This window comes from Leopardus geoffroyi, chromosome D4, assembly GCF_018350155.1.
Source record: "Leopardus geoffroyi isolate Oge1 chromosome D4, O.geoffroyi_Oge1_pat1.0, whole genome shotgun sequence".
NCBI lineage: Eukaryota > Metazoa > Chordata > Mammalia > Carnivora > Felidae > Leopardus > Leopardus geoffroyi.
In genome coordinates, this window is record NC_059342.1 from 40,215,207 (window position 1) to 40,232,838 (window position 17,632).

Below are 17,632 nucleotides of genomic sequence, written 5' to 3' on the forward strand. Positions count from 1 at the left end.
GCTCACCACCTTTCTACTCAAATCCCACCTTAGATAGAGACTGTGATGGTCAATTTTATACGTCAAGGTTGCTAGCTACGATGCTCGTTTGGTCAAACAGCAGGCGAGATGTTGCCGTGAAGGTATTTTTTAGTCGTGGTTGACATTTCAGTCTGTTGACTTTGAGTAAGGCAGATTACCCTCCATATTGTGGGTAGGACTTATCCAATCTGGTGAAGACCTAAAGAGACAAGACTGAGGCCCCCTAGATACGAAGCAATTCTGCCTCCAGACTGCCTTTGGGATGGAGACCACAACATCAATTCCTGATGAAGTGTCCATCCTCCCGGCCTGCCTTGTAGATTTTGGACATGTCAGACCCCACAATTGTGAGCCAATTTCCAAAAACAAATCTTTTTCTCCCTTTCTCTATATAATACATCCTGTCTGCGCTATTTCTCTGGAAAATCCTGACCAACACAGGGACCACAGAGCGAGGGAAAATTATTATTTTGCATAATCAGAAGGTATCCTGAAGTAACACACAGATGTGGCTTTCTTACAGTGGGTGGAAGTGTGTAGAACAGGAGAAACTATATCTCAAGAGAGTGGATTCAAGGGTTTAAGAAACAGAACATGCTTGATGTGTTTCGAGTAAAAGAAGAAAAACACATGATGCCCTCCCAAAATCATCCTGATAGGCAACATAAATGTGGCAGAGTAGTGCCAGAGAAAGGACACAGAATTTGGGATCGGAAAGACTAGAGGTCCTCATTTGGTTTCGATCCAGGTATTTAACTTGTGAATTTCCGAACACCTATTAAATGGAAACGATAAAATTTCCCCTTTCATGAGAAGGAAATGAGATTTACGTAAAGTGGGCCTGCCCTATCATCATTTCATGTGTCCTATCGATGCTGCTTTGTATGTTTTCGTATGTTTAATCGAAAACCGTTAAAATGCCAGCAGTTGATGTGGACCAATAAGCATCACCGTAATAGTACAGTTAGATATTACAACACTAGTTACAAGATATTGAGTATCTAATATATTTCAGGCAATATACTAGCGCCTTGGATACCACGATGCTGTAAGGCATGGTTTTCAAAGAAGAAAGGCTGAGTTTGAAGAGTTAAAAGACTCTCGTAAGGTCACACGGCTAATAAATGGCAAATAGAAATTCCAACCCAGTCAAGTCTGACTCCAAAGCCCATGTTTCCTGCTCCTTTCTGTCCTACCACGGACTCTTGGTCATTGGCTGGCATGCGGGGACCACATCTGTCTTGTCCGTATTAATACGCCTGGTGCCTTGCTTAGTGCCTGGCATGCTGTAAACACACTGCACGGTACACAGGTGAATAAAAGAAGGAAGGGAAGGAGGAAATAATTCTTCCCAAAGTTGTTTTCTCTACACCTGTGGCAATGAACCGGGGATTTGTCATACTTGCCTGGATGGTGAATGTAACCGGTTCTTGTCCCACTCTCCCATCCACAACAAAGCCTTGGTTTGTCCTATCTGTGGCCACAAAAGTAAAGCAGTCAACCTGGGAGTCCCCTCCCAAGTGCCTGTAGGCCACATTCCTGCTGTCCACGTCCTGCTGAGTAAAGTTGTGCCGAAGCAACATTGTCCCCCGCAGGTAAAGCTGGCCATGTTGTGGGAGCCGGACCAACACGAAGGTGAGGTTCTCCGCTGGGGTGTCAGGGTCGGTCAGCTGGAGGAGGTCAGGGGAAAGCAGGCCCGTGGCCCCCTCGGCCAGTCTCAGCCCCCTGTTCCTGGTCACCACGGGTAAGGCTCTGTCCACGGTCTCCAGTGTGATCTCAAACACCCCCTGTTTGGTCTGCAGCCCATTGCTGACAATGAATCTGGCAAAGAGAGGCAAGGCAGCCTTCAGCATGGGATCTTGTGTCACCATCTACCGGAATGAAATGATAACAATTCACACCTTTGCTCAAGGACATGTTCTGTCGGGGCTCAAATGAAAACTCAAGGGCAGATCTGTCAGAAGGATGCGGTTTTAGCCATCAAACCAGTCACTAGGTAACACATAAACTACGTACATACTACATCCAAACGTATTCTCTCAACAATGTCGGTGGCAGGGGCACCTGGGTGGCTCAGTTAGTTAAGCATCTGACTCTTGATTTTGACTCAGGTCGTGATCTCACAGTTTCTCAGATGGATCCCTGGGTCAGGCTCTGTGCTGACAGTGTGGAGCCTGCTTGGGATTCTCTCTCTCCCTCTCTCTCTGCCCATTCCCCACTCACATGTGCTCTCCCTTCCCTCTCTCTCTCAAAATAAACTTAAAAGAAACATTGGTGGCAGACTCATGTGATAGAGTAGGCTAATTCTGCCAATGGTATTCCTCAGGCTCATCAGTATTCAGTATAGTCAGTATTTAGTAGAATTCCTTGCCCTACATAGGAATTTCACATACCAGTAGACCCACTGCATGAGTCTGAAGAGTAGACCCATTTTACATATTCATAATTTTGCAACTGTATTTTACTTGTAGGCATTTAATGGGCCAAGCTTTTAAGACTGATAATTGGGGGGCCAATCCAGTGGCTCATTTTGGCTATTTCATTTTATTCATGTATTTTCATGGTAAATTTCTCATGGGCAAGTCACATGACTCAGCTATGAGCGTAACCCCTCTCCCCTTCCTGGGCCTCATCTTCACTCTTCTGTAAACTAAAAGATGGACCAGACGATTGCAAAGGACCATCCTGCTCTAAAATATCATGCGGTGTTCTAATCCCTTACATTTTTTCTTGTGCGTCTACATTTTCCCCTTACAGTATATATGGGAGTTATGCTAGACAAAAATTACCTTCCTGATTTAAAGAAAAAAATTTATAGCAGAAAGTAAAGAATGTAGTGGGAGATCGTAAGGCAGGTAGGAGGCAGAGCTGGGATTAGAACCAGCTCATTGGACCCCACACCTTCTGCTCTTGCAAAGTTTTTAATACGGGCCAGTTTAATAGACCACAAAACCAGACTGGTGTACCTGAGTGCCACTGCAGAATGATGAAGAGAAAACTCAAATGATATCAATTCAAAGTAAGCAAAATCTCTCACATGACCTTGGATGTATGATACCCTAATGTGCTTTTGATTTTATTGATCACTAAACCACATTCCACCCACCACTGCCAAAGTCAAAATAAAACTAACGGAAGTGATCTTTAGCATGTGTCGATGTGTAACTTTGATTTGGAGGGCGACTGAGAGTATCATGAAATTAAGCAAAGCGAACACACTGTGGCAACTCCAAAATATTAGGAAACCACTACTCTCAAATGTAACTCACAAATGCACCACAGACCCAGGAAATATACTGCGAAATAATCACGGAGTTGTAGCTATCAATTTTTCTCCATGTACCGTGGTTGCTAGAAATATTCATGGAGGACACACTCTTGCATTCCACGGATGTAAAAATCTCTAAAAAGAATGTTTTAGCAGAATATAACCTTAAATGATATAAGAATTTTCTTTGGAGGTTTCTTTTTAATGAGAGAAGATATGAGGTTTCTATTTATTTTACTAATCTGATGAATTTGACTCATAAGTTCTTTATTCTTTGTAAAAATGTGTCTTGTCCTTCAGGGCTTAAGGGTTGATGCTTTGCTTTTTTTTTCCATTATTTTTATTATTTTTTTTAATATGAAATTTATTGTCAAATTGGTTCCATACAACACCCAGTGCTCATCCCAACAGGTGCCCTCCTCAATGCCCCTCACCCGCCCTCCCCTCCCTCCCACCCCCCATCGACCCTCAGTTTATTTTCAGTTTGCTTTGCTTCTGAATAGGAAAGAACCTGAAACCAGGTTGTAGGAGCACAACAGCCTCAGCCTGCCTGAGGCAAAGGGTTCAGCAAAAGGAGCAGCTGGACGAAAAGGAAAAGAAGAGAGGTTTGGCTGAGCACAGATTTTACTCTGAAGGCTAAGTTCAAATTTTGAGCTTTCTAATTATCTAGTTGATAAGCCTGCCTCCCAAGAAAATATGACATGATGCACAGGAAAAGGATCTATCCCTTTTTGCTAAGTGAAATTGCCAAGTGGAATATTACAAATAAAGCAGACTTTTGACATTTCACACACCTAGATTTGCAAAGAATATAACCTGGTATTTTTTTTCTCCATAGCATTATTTTTACAGTCTGAATAAAGACCATAACTTTAGAATTGCAGATTGAGTAAAATTGCCTAGTTTTCCTTAAAATAAAACAAGCAGCTTTTCTTTTGCAAAGCTAAACGTTTGCTAAATGTGTTCTAAGCCAATAGGGCAATGTCGCTGCCGGCTCATGAGTGTTTGCAAAATTCGTTATTTTTGAAAAAGCAAACAGAAACGCACCCGGAAAACTATCTGTGTGCTCTTCAGCTTGTACTTTGTAGTCACCTTGACAGTTTCAGATGTCAAGTGATACGTGTTTTTAAGATAAAATTCACGATCTGTTTCTCAGGGAAAGGCTTTCTTGGAATTATGCTTTTATTCCACTGTTTACCTGTTACTTTTTCAGGTTTCCTCCCTGGAGCCTATCATCTGACCCCAAGTCAAGCAAGGTGGCCGTAATTCCCTCTGGGCCTCCAATTTGTCTTTTTTCCACTCTCCCCCTCCAGAAATATGTTTCATGCCTCCCATTTCAAATAAAGTGGCTCTCTATTCCCTACCCGATCCCTATCTCAAAAATACACTCTTCTGGGAAGTTTTAAGTCAGCTGTTTATGGTTTAGCACAAATTTAAGCCAAAGGACATGCGTTTTTCGTATAAATAGTGGAATTAAAGAATTTGTGACCCATTAAAAGCACCCTGTCAGAGATGGGGGGAGAAGAAAGGGGAAAGGAGGGGAGAGATGGGGATCAGTAGAAAGGGAGTTCAAAGGGGACTCAAGTGAGTCACAGGGGGGCATTCTGACTTTCCTCCCTGGAGAGTGAATTCTGAAAACACCTCAAAGCTCAGTCTCAGGACAGCCGCAGTTATCTACAAACGCATGACCTGTGTGAGGACACTGACGTTGTCTTGCGGTTCAGGCTGTCCATGTCAGACTCCTCCCTGCCTGATGATGGGGATCTGACCATGTCGGAAATCGGCAGCCTGCCATCAGACAGATGGGAATGACGGCAAGCAAGCCAGGGACCATATAAGAGTAAGAAATATGTTGACCGAGGCCAGTGTTCCCAGCTGGGACACTGAGGCAGCTGTCTGTGCTGACCGAAAGCTAATAAGCCAGTGGTGAAAAGGATGACATTTCTGACCCTGACTGGGTCAAACACATCATGCCACTTTCACGAGTAACAATGCAAACTAGTCACGGGCAGAGAAATGTTGTCAGAGGGAGACAGGGTGAACGGTCATGGTTGGCTTCCCAGTCACAATAAGCCTAGCAGAACAAGGGCAACAAGGTCAGTGCTGTTCATGTCTGCCAAGGTTGACCAGATGATCTTCCAAATGCTCTCCCCCACCCCCACCCCCGCCAAAGAAACCTCCCAAATACACTTTCAAGTTTGCAAACAACCGTGCCATGGCTATGATGGCATCCGTCCCAAGGTTAAGAAGCTGGTGATATCAAGGCAGCAGCTCCTTCTGTGGATCCGTTTTGTTGAACTTCCTTTAATAGGCCCCCCTGAGAAGAGACGCAGCCAGGATGACCACGGTTCTCGTGAAATTTGGGGAATGGCTCTCCGATTTGTCTGGGGGTGCCTGCCTGGTCTGATTTCACCATTACCAGGGTGCTTTCAGGCTTTCTGCATTTCCTGGCACTCGAGTTGGCTGAAGAATTTGCCATCTGTCATGGCATTTAAAAGATAAAAATGGAATCATAAATAGAGCCAGTTCCGAAGGAGAAAAAAAAAAAAAAAAAAAAAAAGTCCAGCCAGCATGTCAAAATGGAGGACATTAGCATGTTCTTTTAGTAACCGACTGCCAGCAGCTGAAGTCAGCTTGCTAATCACTCGGTGTCATCTGTCCTAACATGTGCTGCCATATCTTTCTTCCAGGCCAGCAGCACCAAACAATGCAGGAGAAATTTATGATTCACAAAATACTTTTGCAGAAGGTAAAACCTGACCATTAAACTCCCCCATTTCATTAATCCTGCCGTATCTTCCATTAAAAAGAGAAGGGGGAAAGGAAAAATCCTCTGCCGCAGAATTTCCCTCTTCTACCCAGCCAAATTCCTTGCCAAGTTCAACAGCAAGCAACGTAAATTTAGGTGATCAGATTGGCTGCGTGTGTTTCATATTTTAAAAAGCGCCACAGTCACACTTTCATTAAAACGGACTTTCGGCTTTGGTTTAGCTCCACTTGACAAACACCACAGCAGCCCATGGCCGGGCTGGTGAAACGACAAGATTAAAACATGGGTCTTCGGCCGATGCTAGGCTCTTCCATCATAAATATGTAAGACTGCTGGCCAAACATCAGAACGACACATGGAGGAGATTTCTTCCCACAGGTGCATATTCTCCATGAAGTTTTGGTACAATGGAGAAATCTCTTCAAAATGAGATCTGAGGCCAAATTCAGCTCTGATACTCATTTATGTCCATGTAGATGACTCTCTATGTCTCTCTATGCCTCTATGCCTCTATGACTCTCTATGTCTCTCTATGCCTCTATGCCTCTATGCCTCTATGACTCTCTATGTCTCTCTATGCCTCTATGACTCTCTCTATGCCTCTTGGAACCTTGGTTTTCTCATGCCAAAAATGGGAACAAATCATCTCGAGATCTCGAGATGGTGGTGTAAGGCTTAAAGGATAGGAGAGACAAAAAAGAGTCTAGTACCTTCCCTGCCTGACGTATTGCGGGTATTCAAGCGATACTAGCTTTCCTACACATCAATGTTTTCCAACCCTTCTCTCCTAGTCTTGAGTCATTCAAACAACACCTTTTTGCCATATTCTTGTAGTACCTGTACTCGTATGACTTAACTGTTTTGCTTTGTATCAGTCGCTCTTGTATTTAAATAAGTGTATTTAAAAGGACCCCTTTTAACCAGTACTGTCTGCTGAAAAGGAAAGCAGTTAATACTGAAGAACTGTTAAAAACACGGGGGAACAGTTAAAAACTGTTGAGACACGGGACTCAAACCCACGAACCACAAGATCATGATACTGAGCTGAAATCAAGAGTTGGATGCTTAACAGACTGAGCCACCCAGCTGCTCCCCGCCCACCCCCAATGCTTTTAAAATTACAGATTCCCGACCCAAGACTGGATTTAGCAAAGTCACCTCTCTGGAGTGAGAGCCAAGAATGTGTTTTTATCAATCCTCCTGGTAAATCTCTTGAAGATTTAGATATTTTAAAAATCCCTAGGATAAATGATTTCTAAAATGTCATCTAGTATGACTTTCTATGGCTGTGAATTAGGAAAATTTTAGAGTATCATCAATCCTCCCATACAGACATTTTTTTTTTTTCATTTGTAGCTCATCACCACTATCTGATTAATACCTAAGCTTGATTTCTGGACATCTAGATGCATTCACTCATTGGCTTCTCCCGCAGGGTCACTGGTTTCTCCAAAGACATTAATGTCTTCAGCAAACTGTCCCATGAGTCCTGACTGGGGAAAGTGGGAATGGAAAGGAGCAAGCCGTTCCAGAAATGGGTGTAAAATTATAGGCCCTGAATCTGCTATCCATGAATTAAGCCAGGAAGCACCCAACCTCTATAAGTAACCAGGAAAAAAAGAACAATCATTGTTCTTCTTTGTCATTTCTTTCCTCCTTCAAGAATAAGCTTGGTATTGTAAAGACTGGCAGAAAAAGGGAGCCAAGGAAAGAATATAGTAAATAATGATAACAGTAGCTATAACAATAATAATAATAACCATAAGAGCAGCTAATACTTATTTAATTCTTCCTGTGTGCCACATATTTTTATAAGTACTTTACATGCATAAACTCACTGAAACCTCCCACCACTCCCATGAAACACGTACTATGCACATCATTCCCTTTCACAAAAAGGACACCAGAGCCCTGGAGGATGTGTGAGTTGACCACAGAGTGGTCTTAAAACTATACCACTTCCGGAGCAAAAGAACCAGCATAAAAAGGAATCCACACATATGATGCTTTGGCTAGTGCCTAGCAACACTCAAACACGAAACTGTTATTTAGAAATTGATCAACCAAACGATTATCTGCTTGTTAAGGACATTTGTCAAAAGAAAAAAAAAAAAGATTCTGTTAGTTCAAACTTCCCCCAATTTTTTAACAGCTGACTATCCCAGTCATCTCAAGCAAAGTCATCTTTACTGACATTGAAACAATGTTTAGTATAGCAGACATATTGAATTTAGAGAGAATGTATGACAGAGGAGAGTAGCGTTTGAGCATGCGTGTATCAGTGCACTTGATAACTTACGGGAACCCAATGAATAACACGGGAGTATGTTACATTCACATGAGTGATAGTGCTCTTTTGAAGGGTGTATCCTTTTTGTTTTTTAAGATTTTATTTTTATGCAATCTCTACACTCAACGTGGGGCTCGAACTCACGACCCCAAGATCAAGAGTCACATGCTCTTCTGACTGAAGACAGCGAGGCGCCCCATTGAAGGCTGTATTCTGACTTGGTGAAAATTGTACCGGGTGTCAGAAGCTCTTCATATATGGGCAAATGCCCTCAGGGCCTCCATTTTAATTGGTAAAACTCAGGAATGCCTATGTAGCATGATTCCCCCCAAGGCTAGTCCAAGATTTCTAGACTCTCATCCCAGGCCTGGGCATCTGGATTTCTATCAAGGACCTTGAGTTCAGCCAGCTTTGAGAACTGCTAAATTCTCTAGAGTTTGTCTTGCTTTATGTGACTGGAAACAGATTTCAATATTTTAAATGAATGCAGACTTTCATTAATGTTGGATCTTTGTCTTTGCACCAGATTGTTTTTCACTCCAATGATGTGTTTGATACAGAATTCTTGAATGGGTACACAGCAGCACCCCCCCCCCCCATAACACTGTTTCTATGGGGAAACATGATCCACTTTATGACAACAAGATTTATGATATAGTTCCTGGAACACAAAGTGTCAAAAGGCAGTGTCTGCTTTTGCCAAATGTTTACTAAATACCTTTCCTCAGATAGAAAAAGATACTCCAAAAAAGCAGTAAATTAGTTTTCTGTGTCTCTCTTTACCTGGGATCTCCGGTCTTCACATTCCTCCTAGAACAGCTGGCATTTAGATGTGCTTTATTTTTAAACGACAGCCCTAATATCTTCCTTTGCCGTTGTCCTTTTAATTGCATATTTTCATGCATCTCGGCAGTAGAAGACCAGCGCAATACCAGAGTTGGAAGAGAACTTATTTTCTGCCACCTTTTGTCTTTCTAAGCATTAACCCAGGGAAGGGGTTCTGAAAAGTTTCCTTGGGGCTCACCTGAAGGTATCATGGGAGACAGCCGCCTTGCTCTTATGTACGTAACAAACTGTCTGTCCTGCTATGTCCATTTGGCTGAAGCTTGCAATGGGGACTCCAGGATAGCGGACATATTCGACCTGGCCATACCGCGGAGCGGAAGTGATGATGTAGAGCAGTTCCTCGGGTTTGTCTGTTCCATCCACAGCAAGGAGAGTGGTGGTCGTCAAGAAACCTCGCTCACCTTTAGACACCACAAGCGGTTTTGCAAGGATGACAATGTCGCCTGCAGAGCAGAAGAGCCTGCGGTCAAGACCCAAATTAAAGAAAAAAAAAAAAAAAGTCCAAGGTAAAGGTAAAAAGCAAAGGCCAAATGGCAGAAATCAAAACTAATATGGCATAGAAAGGTTTATATAATCACGAGTAATGAAAGAATGAGGCAAAAGCCAAGAGCAGATAGGACACAGCAGGGGAAACACATATGGCCAAATAAAGACGCAAAGAAGAAGGTCGGTCTCATAAATAATTGTGGAAATACAAATCAAGATCACAGTAAGTTACAACCATCTCGTAACTCCCTGATTTGCAAACGTTTAGGATTCTGATGATACCAAGCGTTGAAGAGGATGTAGAATCTTGCACACGATTCTGGTAGGAATGTAAATTGGCACACATTTGGCATTATTTTGTAAAGAGGAGAATAGTCACAGACATCTTGACCCCCCGATTCCACTCCAGCTGTGTCCTGGAGAGAAATGCACGCTCTGGCACCCAGGAGACGTGGGCCAGGCCAGCCAGGGCAACCCTGCCGCAATGGAAAGTGCTGGGGACAACCCAAATGCCTTTGCAAAAGGTAAATCTGTAAACAAACCAGAGTCTAATCAGACAGCTGAATCGTGTACGGTAGCAAAATGAGTGAACTACCGCTACGTGCAACAGCACAGACGTAGCTTGCTGACGGTGGTTAGCTGCCTGAGCACGTCCCAGAAAACCATACACAAAAGTCAGAATATGGACACAGAATTCAGGAGGACAGTTCTCTCTGGAGGGTGGGAAGAGCACATAGGTAGGTGTTTATTACTGTTAATGTTCCAGTCCATGAACTGTATGGCGGTTGCACAGGAGCGTATTATGTATTTCAAAGAGAATAAATGAATGAGCGAACGAATTGTATAAATGAGTGACGTAGAAGAGGGTCACATGGGGACTAATGGTGCCGCTTTACAAACTAAGGATTATAATCCAGTTTGGTTCACCTCATTCATTTAAAAAATGATCACAACACAGATATTGAGCTTTCTACTTTGTGCCAGGCACAGGGGTAAGGCTTTTTCACCTTCACATCAACTGTGACGTAGCGTATTATAATATTCCCCAGGTTCTAAATGAGGAAACTAAGGTATAGAAATGCTAACCAACTTGCTAACAATGATACATGTAATAAGAGGTAGAGATAGAATTTATGCTCGAGCCATCTGACTCAAGAACACAAACTTGAACCCTAGATTATTTTGCTGATTTTCTGTACGATATCGCAGCTCTTAAATATCAGCACGAAAAGAATGAATGTCCAAAAGGATGTACGCGTGAAGTAAATGCCAGGCCATTTCTACATTTAAAAACCCAATTGTCAATAAAATTTGAAAAGACATTCAGTCCCATGAGGAAACAACAACAAAAAAAAATATCAAGGAGGTACAACTAGACCAGTGGTTCTCAACGAGTGGCAGTTTAGGCCTCTAGGGGACATTTGGCAATGTCTAGAGACAGTTGTGGTGGTTATAACTGGGGGTTTCTATGGGCTTCTAATAGGTAGAGGCCAGAGATGCTTCTAAACTTCCTATAATGCCCAAGAAGGTCCATTACAATAAAGAATTATCTATCCCCAAATGTCAATAGCGCTAAGACTGAGAAACTCTGTTTCAGATGATAAAATTGGTCTTTTGGTATATTATTGTGCTTTTAACTCAAAGTGCTATCCAACATAAGTGCAATGGAGAATGAAAACCCATCCTAACTGTAAATCGAAACCTGAGTCCCAGATGAGGCTTGCCCCATGGGGGTCAAGAAGAACATATCAAGGGAGCAGAAGAATGAACAAAGCTGAGGACACAAAAATGACCCAAGGAGTAGAAGCGGAAGGTGGATCTGAAGGGAGAAAGAGCATCTAGGCTTACCCTCATTACAGGTTTTCAGCACTGTGATGGCAGAGTGTGGTTTGGGGCCAACTACAGACCATGTCCCTTTAAGTTTCTCTCAGAGATCTCCACATCACTTTTGCCAGTGTGCGAACCACAAGACACAGAACCAATGGAAGGCCTGATGTTATTTACAATCGCTCCCCAGTGGAGATAACCCAAATGCTCAATATCAGATTTATGGCTTCATGTGATTATTCAGTGTAGTTTTCTTTAGAAATGAACAATTACGGGGGCGCCTGGGTGGCTCGGTCGGTTAAGCGTCCGACTTCGGCTCAGGTCACGATCTCATGATCCGTGAGTTTGAGCCCCGCGTCGGGCTCTGTGCTGACCGCTCAGAGCCTGGAGCCTGTTTCAGATTCTGTGTCTCCCTCTCTCTGACCCTCCCCCGTTAATGCTCTGTCTCTGTCTCAAAAATAAATAAACATTAAAAAAAAATTTAAAAAAAAAAAAAGAAATGAACAATTACGGTCATAAAGTTATGCTAACAACTTGAGAAAACTCACACTAGGTAAAAATACAGAAAGAAAGAAAGAAAAAGAAAGAAAGAAAGAAAGAAAGAAAGAAAGAAAGAAAGAAAGAAAGAAAGAAAGAAAGAAAGAAAGAAAGAAAATAAGAATACAACACTGTGTAGATATAAAACATATCATGATGTTAAAAAAAAAAAAAAACAAAGAGAAGAAATTCGGAACTTTGGCAAATGCTGATAGGGTAATGTATCTGTTTGATATAAGTGTTCACAAATCCTTTTAGAAAATAATCCCAGGGCACCTGGGTGGCTCAGTCAGTTAAACGTCCAACTTCGGCTCAGGTCATGATCTCGCAGTTTGTGGGTTCAAGCCCCACATCAGGTTCTGTGCTGACAGCTCAGAGCGTGGAGCCTGCTTCGGATTTTTGTGTCTCTCCATCTCTCGGCCCCTCCCCTGTTCATGCTCTGTGTCTCTCTGTCTCTCAACAATAAACAAATGCTAAAAAAAAAAAAAAAATTAAAAAGAAGAAAGAAAATAATCCCACATTGGCAGCTGGGTGGCTCAGTTGGTTAAGCGTCCAACTCCTGATCTCGGTTCAGGTTGTGATCTCATGGGATTGAGCCCCACCTGGGGCACTGTACTGAGTGTGCAGCCTGCTTGAGAGTCAGTCTCTCTCTGCCCCACCCCCCCCCCCAAAATACATAAAGTAAACTTAAAAAAAGATGAGAGAATCCCATGTCAGTCACAGCAGAGACTGACCAGGGGCTCACCAGCCTCATTTCCTCTCCGTCCTGGGCACATCACTTAGAGTTTCTACTGCCCGGCCTCTCTTAATGTGGCGCATGACTGTGCTTCCACCCCTGGGATGTGTCGAAGACAGGAACTTCCACGCTTAGGACAGGCAACCTCTCATTTCCCTCCATGTTTCACTTCCAGAGGGATCCCGAGGGCTTCAGAGATGAAGGAATCTCCAGTTGGGAAAAACCCCTAGACGGCTGGGTAGGACAGAACCGTCCTCCGCCCTCACGAACGTGCCGTGCTTAGCCAAGGGCAGGCTGTCCTAATACGTTAGCTGTCTGCGCTGATAGAGTACTTGCATTATATTTTGCCTGGACATATATTTATGATGAACGCAGTAGCCTTACTTTTGCAGAGAGAAAGAAATGTGTCTAGCTTATCTGAGGGTTACCTACTGGACGTCTTCAAGGAACGTCTTTTATGATCAGGAAACAAGCAAATGAAATATGTTATTTTATATTCCCAAATAAACTTCTTAAAATCCATCAAGCTGACTGAAATTAAAAAGAGAAAAGATTCAGGGCAATTGTAATTCTATCACACACACGATGTAAGGTTTGCACCGCACTCAGAGCTTCCTGGCAGCAAGGCAAAAAAGGAAGCATTCAGTCATTCAAGAACGTACTGGAGATTCGAGAATATGCTTGGTCCTAGAAATACAGAGATTCTGGGACTATACAGAGGAACAAGAAATGGACTTAACATCTTCACGTAAACTCTAAGCAAAATTATGGGGTAGTGACAGCTAGGCACGAAGGGCTTACACTTTGCCCTGTTGAACTTGCTTTCCAGTATTTTTTTCACCTTCCTCCTGCTACCATTTATACACTGCTGAGTCCTATTATACAAATGGCTGCTTAATTCAAGAGAAGCTTAGTATCTCATCATGCTCTCCCTTGCCCCTAAAAGAGTCTGTTATCAGCACTTTCAAGGCCAAAAGAGCAACAGCCTAACCTTTTCGATGGCAAAGTTCCTTTTTATAATTTTTCAATCTTAAAATATATTTACATTTCCTTTTTTATTATTATATTGGAAATGTTTTTCCCATGAAACTTCATTTTCAAGTAATAATTCACTTCTGGGCGATAAAATTAGAGTTATCACATGCAGTTGGTAAACTTTCACTTATAGCAGAAAACCCTGACTGTTTTAAGCAGCCTGTGCAGCCATCTTGTGGGCAAGGTTGGATTTCCAACAGGCTCTTTAAAATAACTAAAAATAACAAACAGAAGGACTTCTGTCATGAACCCCGTAGCTCCCAGGCAAAGCGGGTGAGGAGTCAAAGAAGCAAATCATAAATGATGGAATTTTAGGTACAAAGGACAGAAGGCAAAAAGGAAAGGAGAGAGGGAGGAAGACAGAAGGAGGGAGAAGGAAGGAAAGAAGGAAGGTAGTTGAAAACCTTTCAGTGCTTCCAGCAGCTCAGTTCGGACCAATAACCCTGATAGAGATGCTTTTTTACCTTTTCCCATATCCTTGATGGTGATGTGACAGTCAAATGCCGGTGACCTGTTATCACCATCCCAGAGGTAGAAGGTAAAGCTGTCTCGGTTCTGGGAGTCCATCGCCCCGGTGTGTGTGTATCTCAGCAAGTTCAGATCGACGTCCTCCTGAGTGCACTTCATGCCAGGGTGGAGAGGGACCCAGTCCCTCCCTAGCTGAAAGGTGCCAGAGTTAGTCAGCCGCCCGTGGTGTTTTCCTTCCAAGCTGTGTTAGTGGACATTTTCCATGTCCCCTGTAAACCTCCAATATAAATGATATTTCAGGGAATCTCCAGATGCATTTTTTTTTTTTGCCATTTTACCTTATTTTTTTTCCTTTCAAAGAAATATATTAAAACAAATTAAGACCTTGGGGAAAGAACTACCTTCAACTAAAGGATTTTTGACAGTCGTGTGGCAATTCAACAGCAGTGCCACTTCCAAGGTATTTATCATAAGCAATCATAGCTGATTGAATATTCCAATGAATGAGAGCAGGTGGGTAATCGAGCTTCTGAAATTGATTCTTTAAAAATTAAATGTGTTTCATTTGAGGTTTCCTTTTTTTTTTCCTAGGTCCTATCATTGTACAATTAATCAAACCTATTTTTTTTTTCAAACTTGTTTATCACTGGACTAATCTGAAATAGAAAAAAAAAAAAAAAAATAGAATGGATGTATTTACTCCCAGTTAGCTTTCCCTAACAATAGCTCATAAAAGTTACTTGACATAATTCAAGAAAAATGTCATCTTACAAATTTACTCTACCATATTATCTCGTGCTTTTCTTTGTCTGGTTTAAGAGATTAAAATAAAAATGTGAAACCTTGTTTGTTTGTTTGTTTGTTTTCTTTCCTTTGACACGTCATTCCACAGATTCTCAGTTCCTAGCAAAAAATGCTTTGTCCTGCCCCCCCCTTCATGGTGTTACCCCTTCCCTTTCTATCCTATTTGATCAAGTTTCCTCCTCTTTAATATTTCTGCTCATCTGATGTTTCTAGGGAGGTATGTTCTGTCCTAGTGCTCACTGGGTGAAAGTTAGTTATTTTGTAACAATCAAGCTCATTATGTGTTTCCACCTAAGATCTGCTTGCAAGTTTCATTTTTTAAAACAGTCTCCTTGGAGTTTTAAACTGGACAGCCTGCAATTCTATTTAACTTTTCTCTCTTGTAATCTTTTCTGAGAAAGCAAATACAGAAGAAGATACCTTTTGTTATCTCCCATCTCCATACAATTCCCCATCTGCACTCCCAAATGCCAGCTTTGATTTGACGAAAATCTTTGCAAGCCCCCAAAGAGGAAGAGAGTCAGGCTTAAGGTGGGGCCAACTAAGGAAAGTCAACCAGAACAGAAGAACCCTTGAGAAAGTCCAGGAATCCTAGAGTCCTGGTCCCGGGTCTTGGAGAGACTTGGAACACCCCAAGGGAGCTGGGAGACTCGGTGGTGCCGTACCGGGAACCTGGACCCATCTGGATTTTCACACACCCAAAACACTTCAGTTCCCATACTCCCCAAATGTGTGAGCTCTCACTGCATTTCTGCTTCATTACTCTTTGAAATGAAATAAGGACACAGCTGTACCTCAATGTGAATCAGCAATTGCTCTTCATTCTGATTCTCTATGGTGCCTACAATCTAAGACAATCAAGCTGTTCCACGAAGAATGAATCCTCGCTGCTCTTCTAGGACTATTATAAGTTAAGCGCTCAGTCAAATAATCACATTGGGGATGGTTGGTGGTTATTGTTGCTGGCTTTAATCCATCATTCAAATAAACATTTTGATGGATTACTCAAGTGACCTTTTCAAGTGAGTGATCCATAATTTGTGTCGGGCTATTCCGTGGTTGTCATGCACACAGTCTGAATCAGACTGGGGAGCAGCGCCATTTGTTGAAAGAGTATCTTTTCTCTACTGTATTGCCTCTGCTCCTTTGCCAAAGATCCGCTGACTGTATTTTTGGGAGGGTCTACGTCTGGACTCTCTCTTCGGTTCCACTGATCTGTTTGCCTGTTCTCTCACCGAACCCACACTAACTGAATTAATGCAGCTTCATTGTAAGTCTTGAAGTCAGGTAATGTGATTACTTTAATTGTGCACTCCTTTTTGCTCACTATTTTGCGTATTTTGCCTCTCCATATGAACTTTAGAATCAGATTGTAAATATCCACAACAACTGCTCTTCAGAGTAGTCTATTACAAACGTTTTTAATGTGGTGGGAATTAAGATATCTCAAAGGATGCCTGGCTCTCACCAGAAATTAGACAATTTGATTTACCCCAGTAACCCCCTCTCCCAAAATTTAGGTACAATCCCAGGGGACAGGGAACAATAAAGAACCTTATTACTGGTTGAATATGCCCTTAGTTGAGTAAAGAAAACTGAGTAGAGTGTGAGCTCACCCCAAACCAAGAAAATTAAATTCTCTACCTCTGGGCAAAAGATGGCTGTGAGAGAATAAATTCAGTTACAGAAATCTGTGTATTAAGAAAATTTGTACCTGCCACATTAGTTTTGAAAAACAAAAGTAAAAAGGCCACTAACCTTAAGTTGAAGTTGCCCATTTTGGGGAAGCCTTTCAAATAAATAGTAAATCTTCTCCCTGGGTGAGTCTTCATCTATGGCCGAAAGAATGGCACTAGAAACAATTCGAGCTTCACCCATTTTCACTGTAAGTTCAGCCTTCCTGTAAAAAGGAAGACGCCGAGGTTGACAGGAAAATAGAAGGCATTGCTTTCACAGGGGTCATTCAGAATGACTATTACCGTTCCCAGTCTTCAACAATTAGGGGATGATGTTCCACATCCCACGTATGTGGACTCATCCAGTGATGAGTCGGACTTGTGAAATGGGCTCTCATTTCCCTTTACACTTGAACGTCCTAAAAAGACAATCAGTCGGCAAACGAGGAAGATGGCATGAGGTAATTAAATCCTTCTAACGGTCAACCTGCATTGAACTTCACAATTTTATGTTGTAATCTCTCTTATAAAGTGGGTTGGTTTCCAATATTTCATCTGCTACCACAACAGCTTCAGGACCTAAGTAGCCAAGGTATTATCATTCTAATTTCACCAACAAAAACTTACGTAAAGAGATTAAATGGCTTATCCACGGGTGTTCTGGTACCCTCTATGAAATACCAGTATGAGTTGGGTGACACTTGGGCCATCCACGGCCCTGGACATCACTCCCCCATCCCCTGGTGACGTTCTGAGTAGCTAGCTTTCTCTTCACAGCGACTGATCGTTTCCAAGTGCTCCAGCGGCCAGGTTAGCCCGTGGTGTCCTGAAGAGAAGGTAGCTGCTGTGTCCACCATAAATGCCTCTA

At 42.3% G+C, this 17,632-nt stretch overlaps 1 protein-coding gene across 20 annotated transcripts in view; it reads right to left on the minus strand.

Annotated features, from left to right (window-relative positions):
- FREM1 (FRAS1 related extracellular matrix 1) overlaps positions 1-17,632 on the minus strand; it is a 165,908-nt gene that overhangs the window by 45,019 nt on the left and 103,257 nt on the right. For 13 of the 20 annotated variants that reach the window (XM_045469927.1, XM_045469921.1, XM_045469926.1 and 10 more), the window contains 4 exons: positions 16,847-16,988; positions 14,281-14,476; positions 9,374-9,638; positions 1,428-1,842 (listed from right to left, as the gene is read on the minus strand). In XM_045469927.1, coding sequence (XP_045325883.1) covers positions 1,428-1,842; positions 9,374-9,638; positions 14,281-14,476; positions 16,847-16,988 — 1,018 coding nt within the window. The other 7 variants (XM_045469939.1, XM_045469938.1, XM_045469934.1 and 4 more) reach the window with 6 other exon arrangements.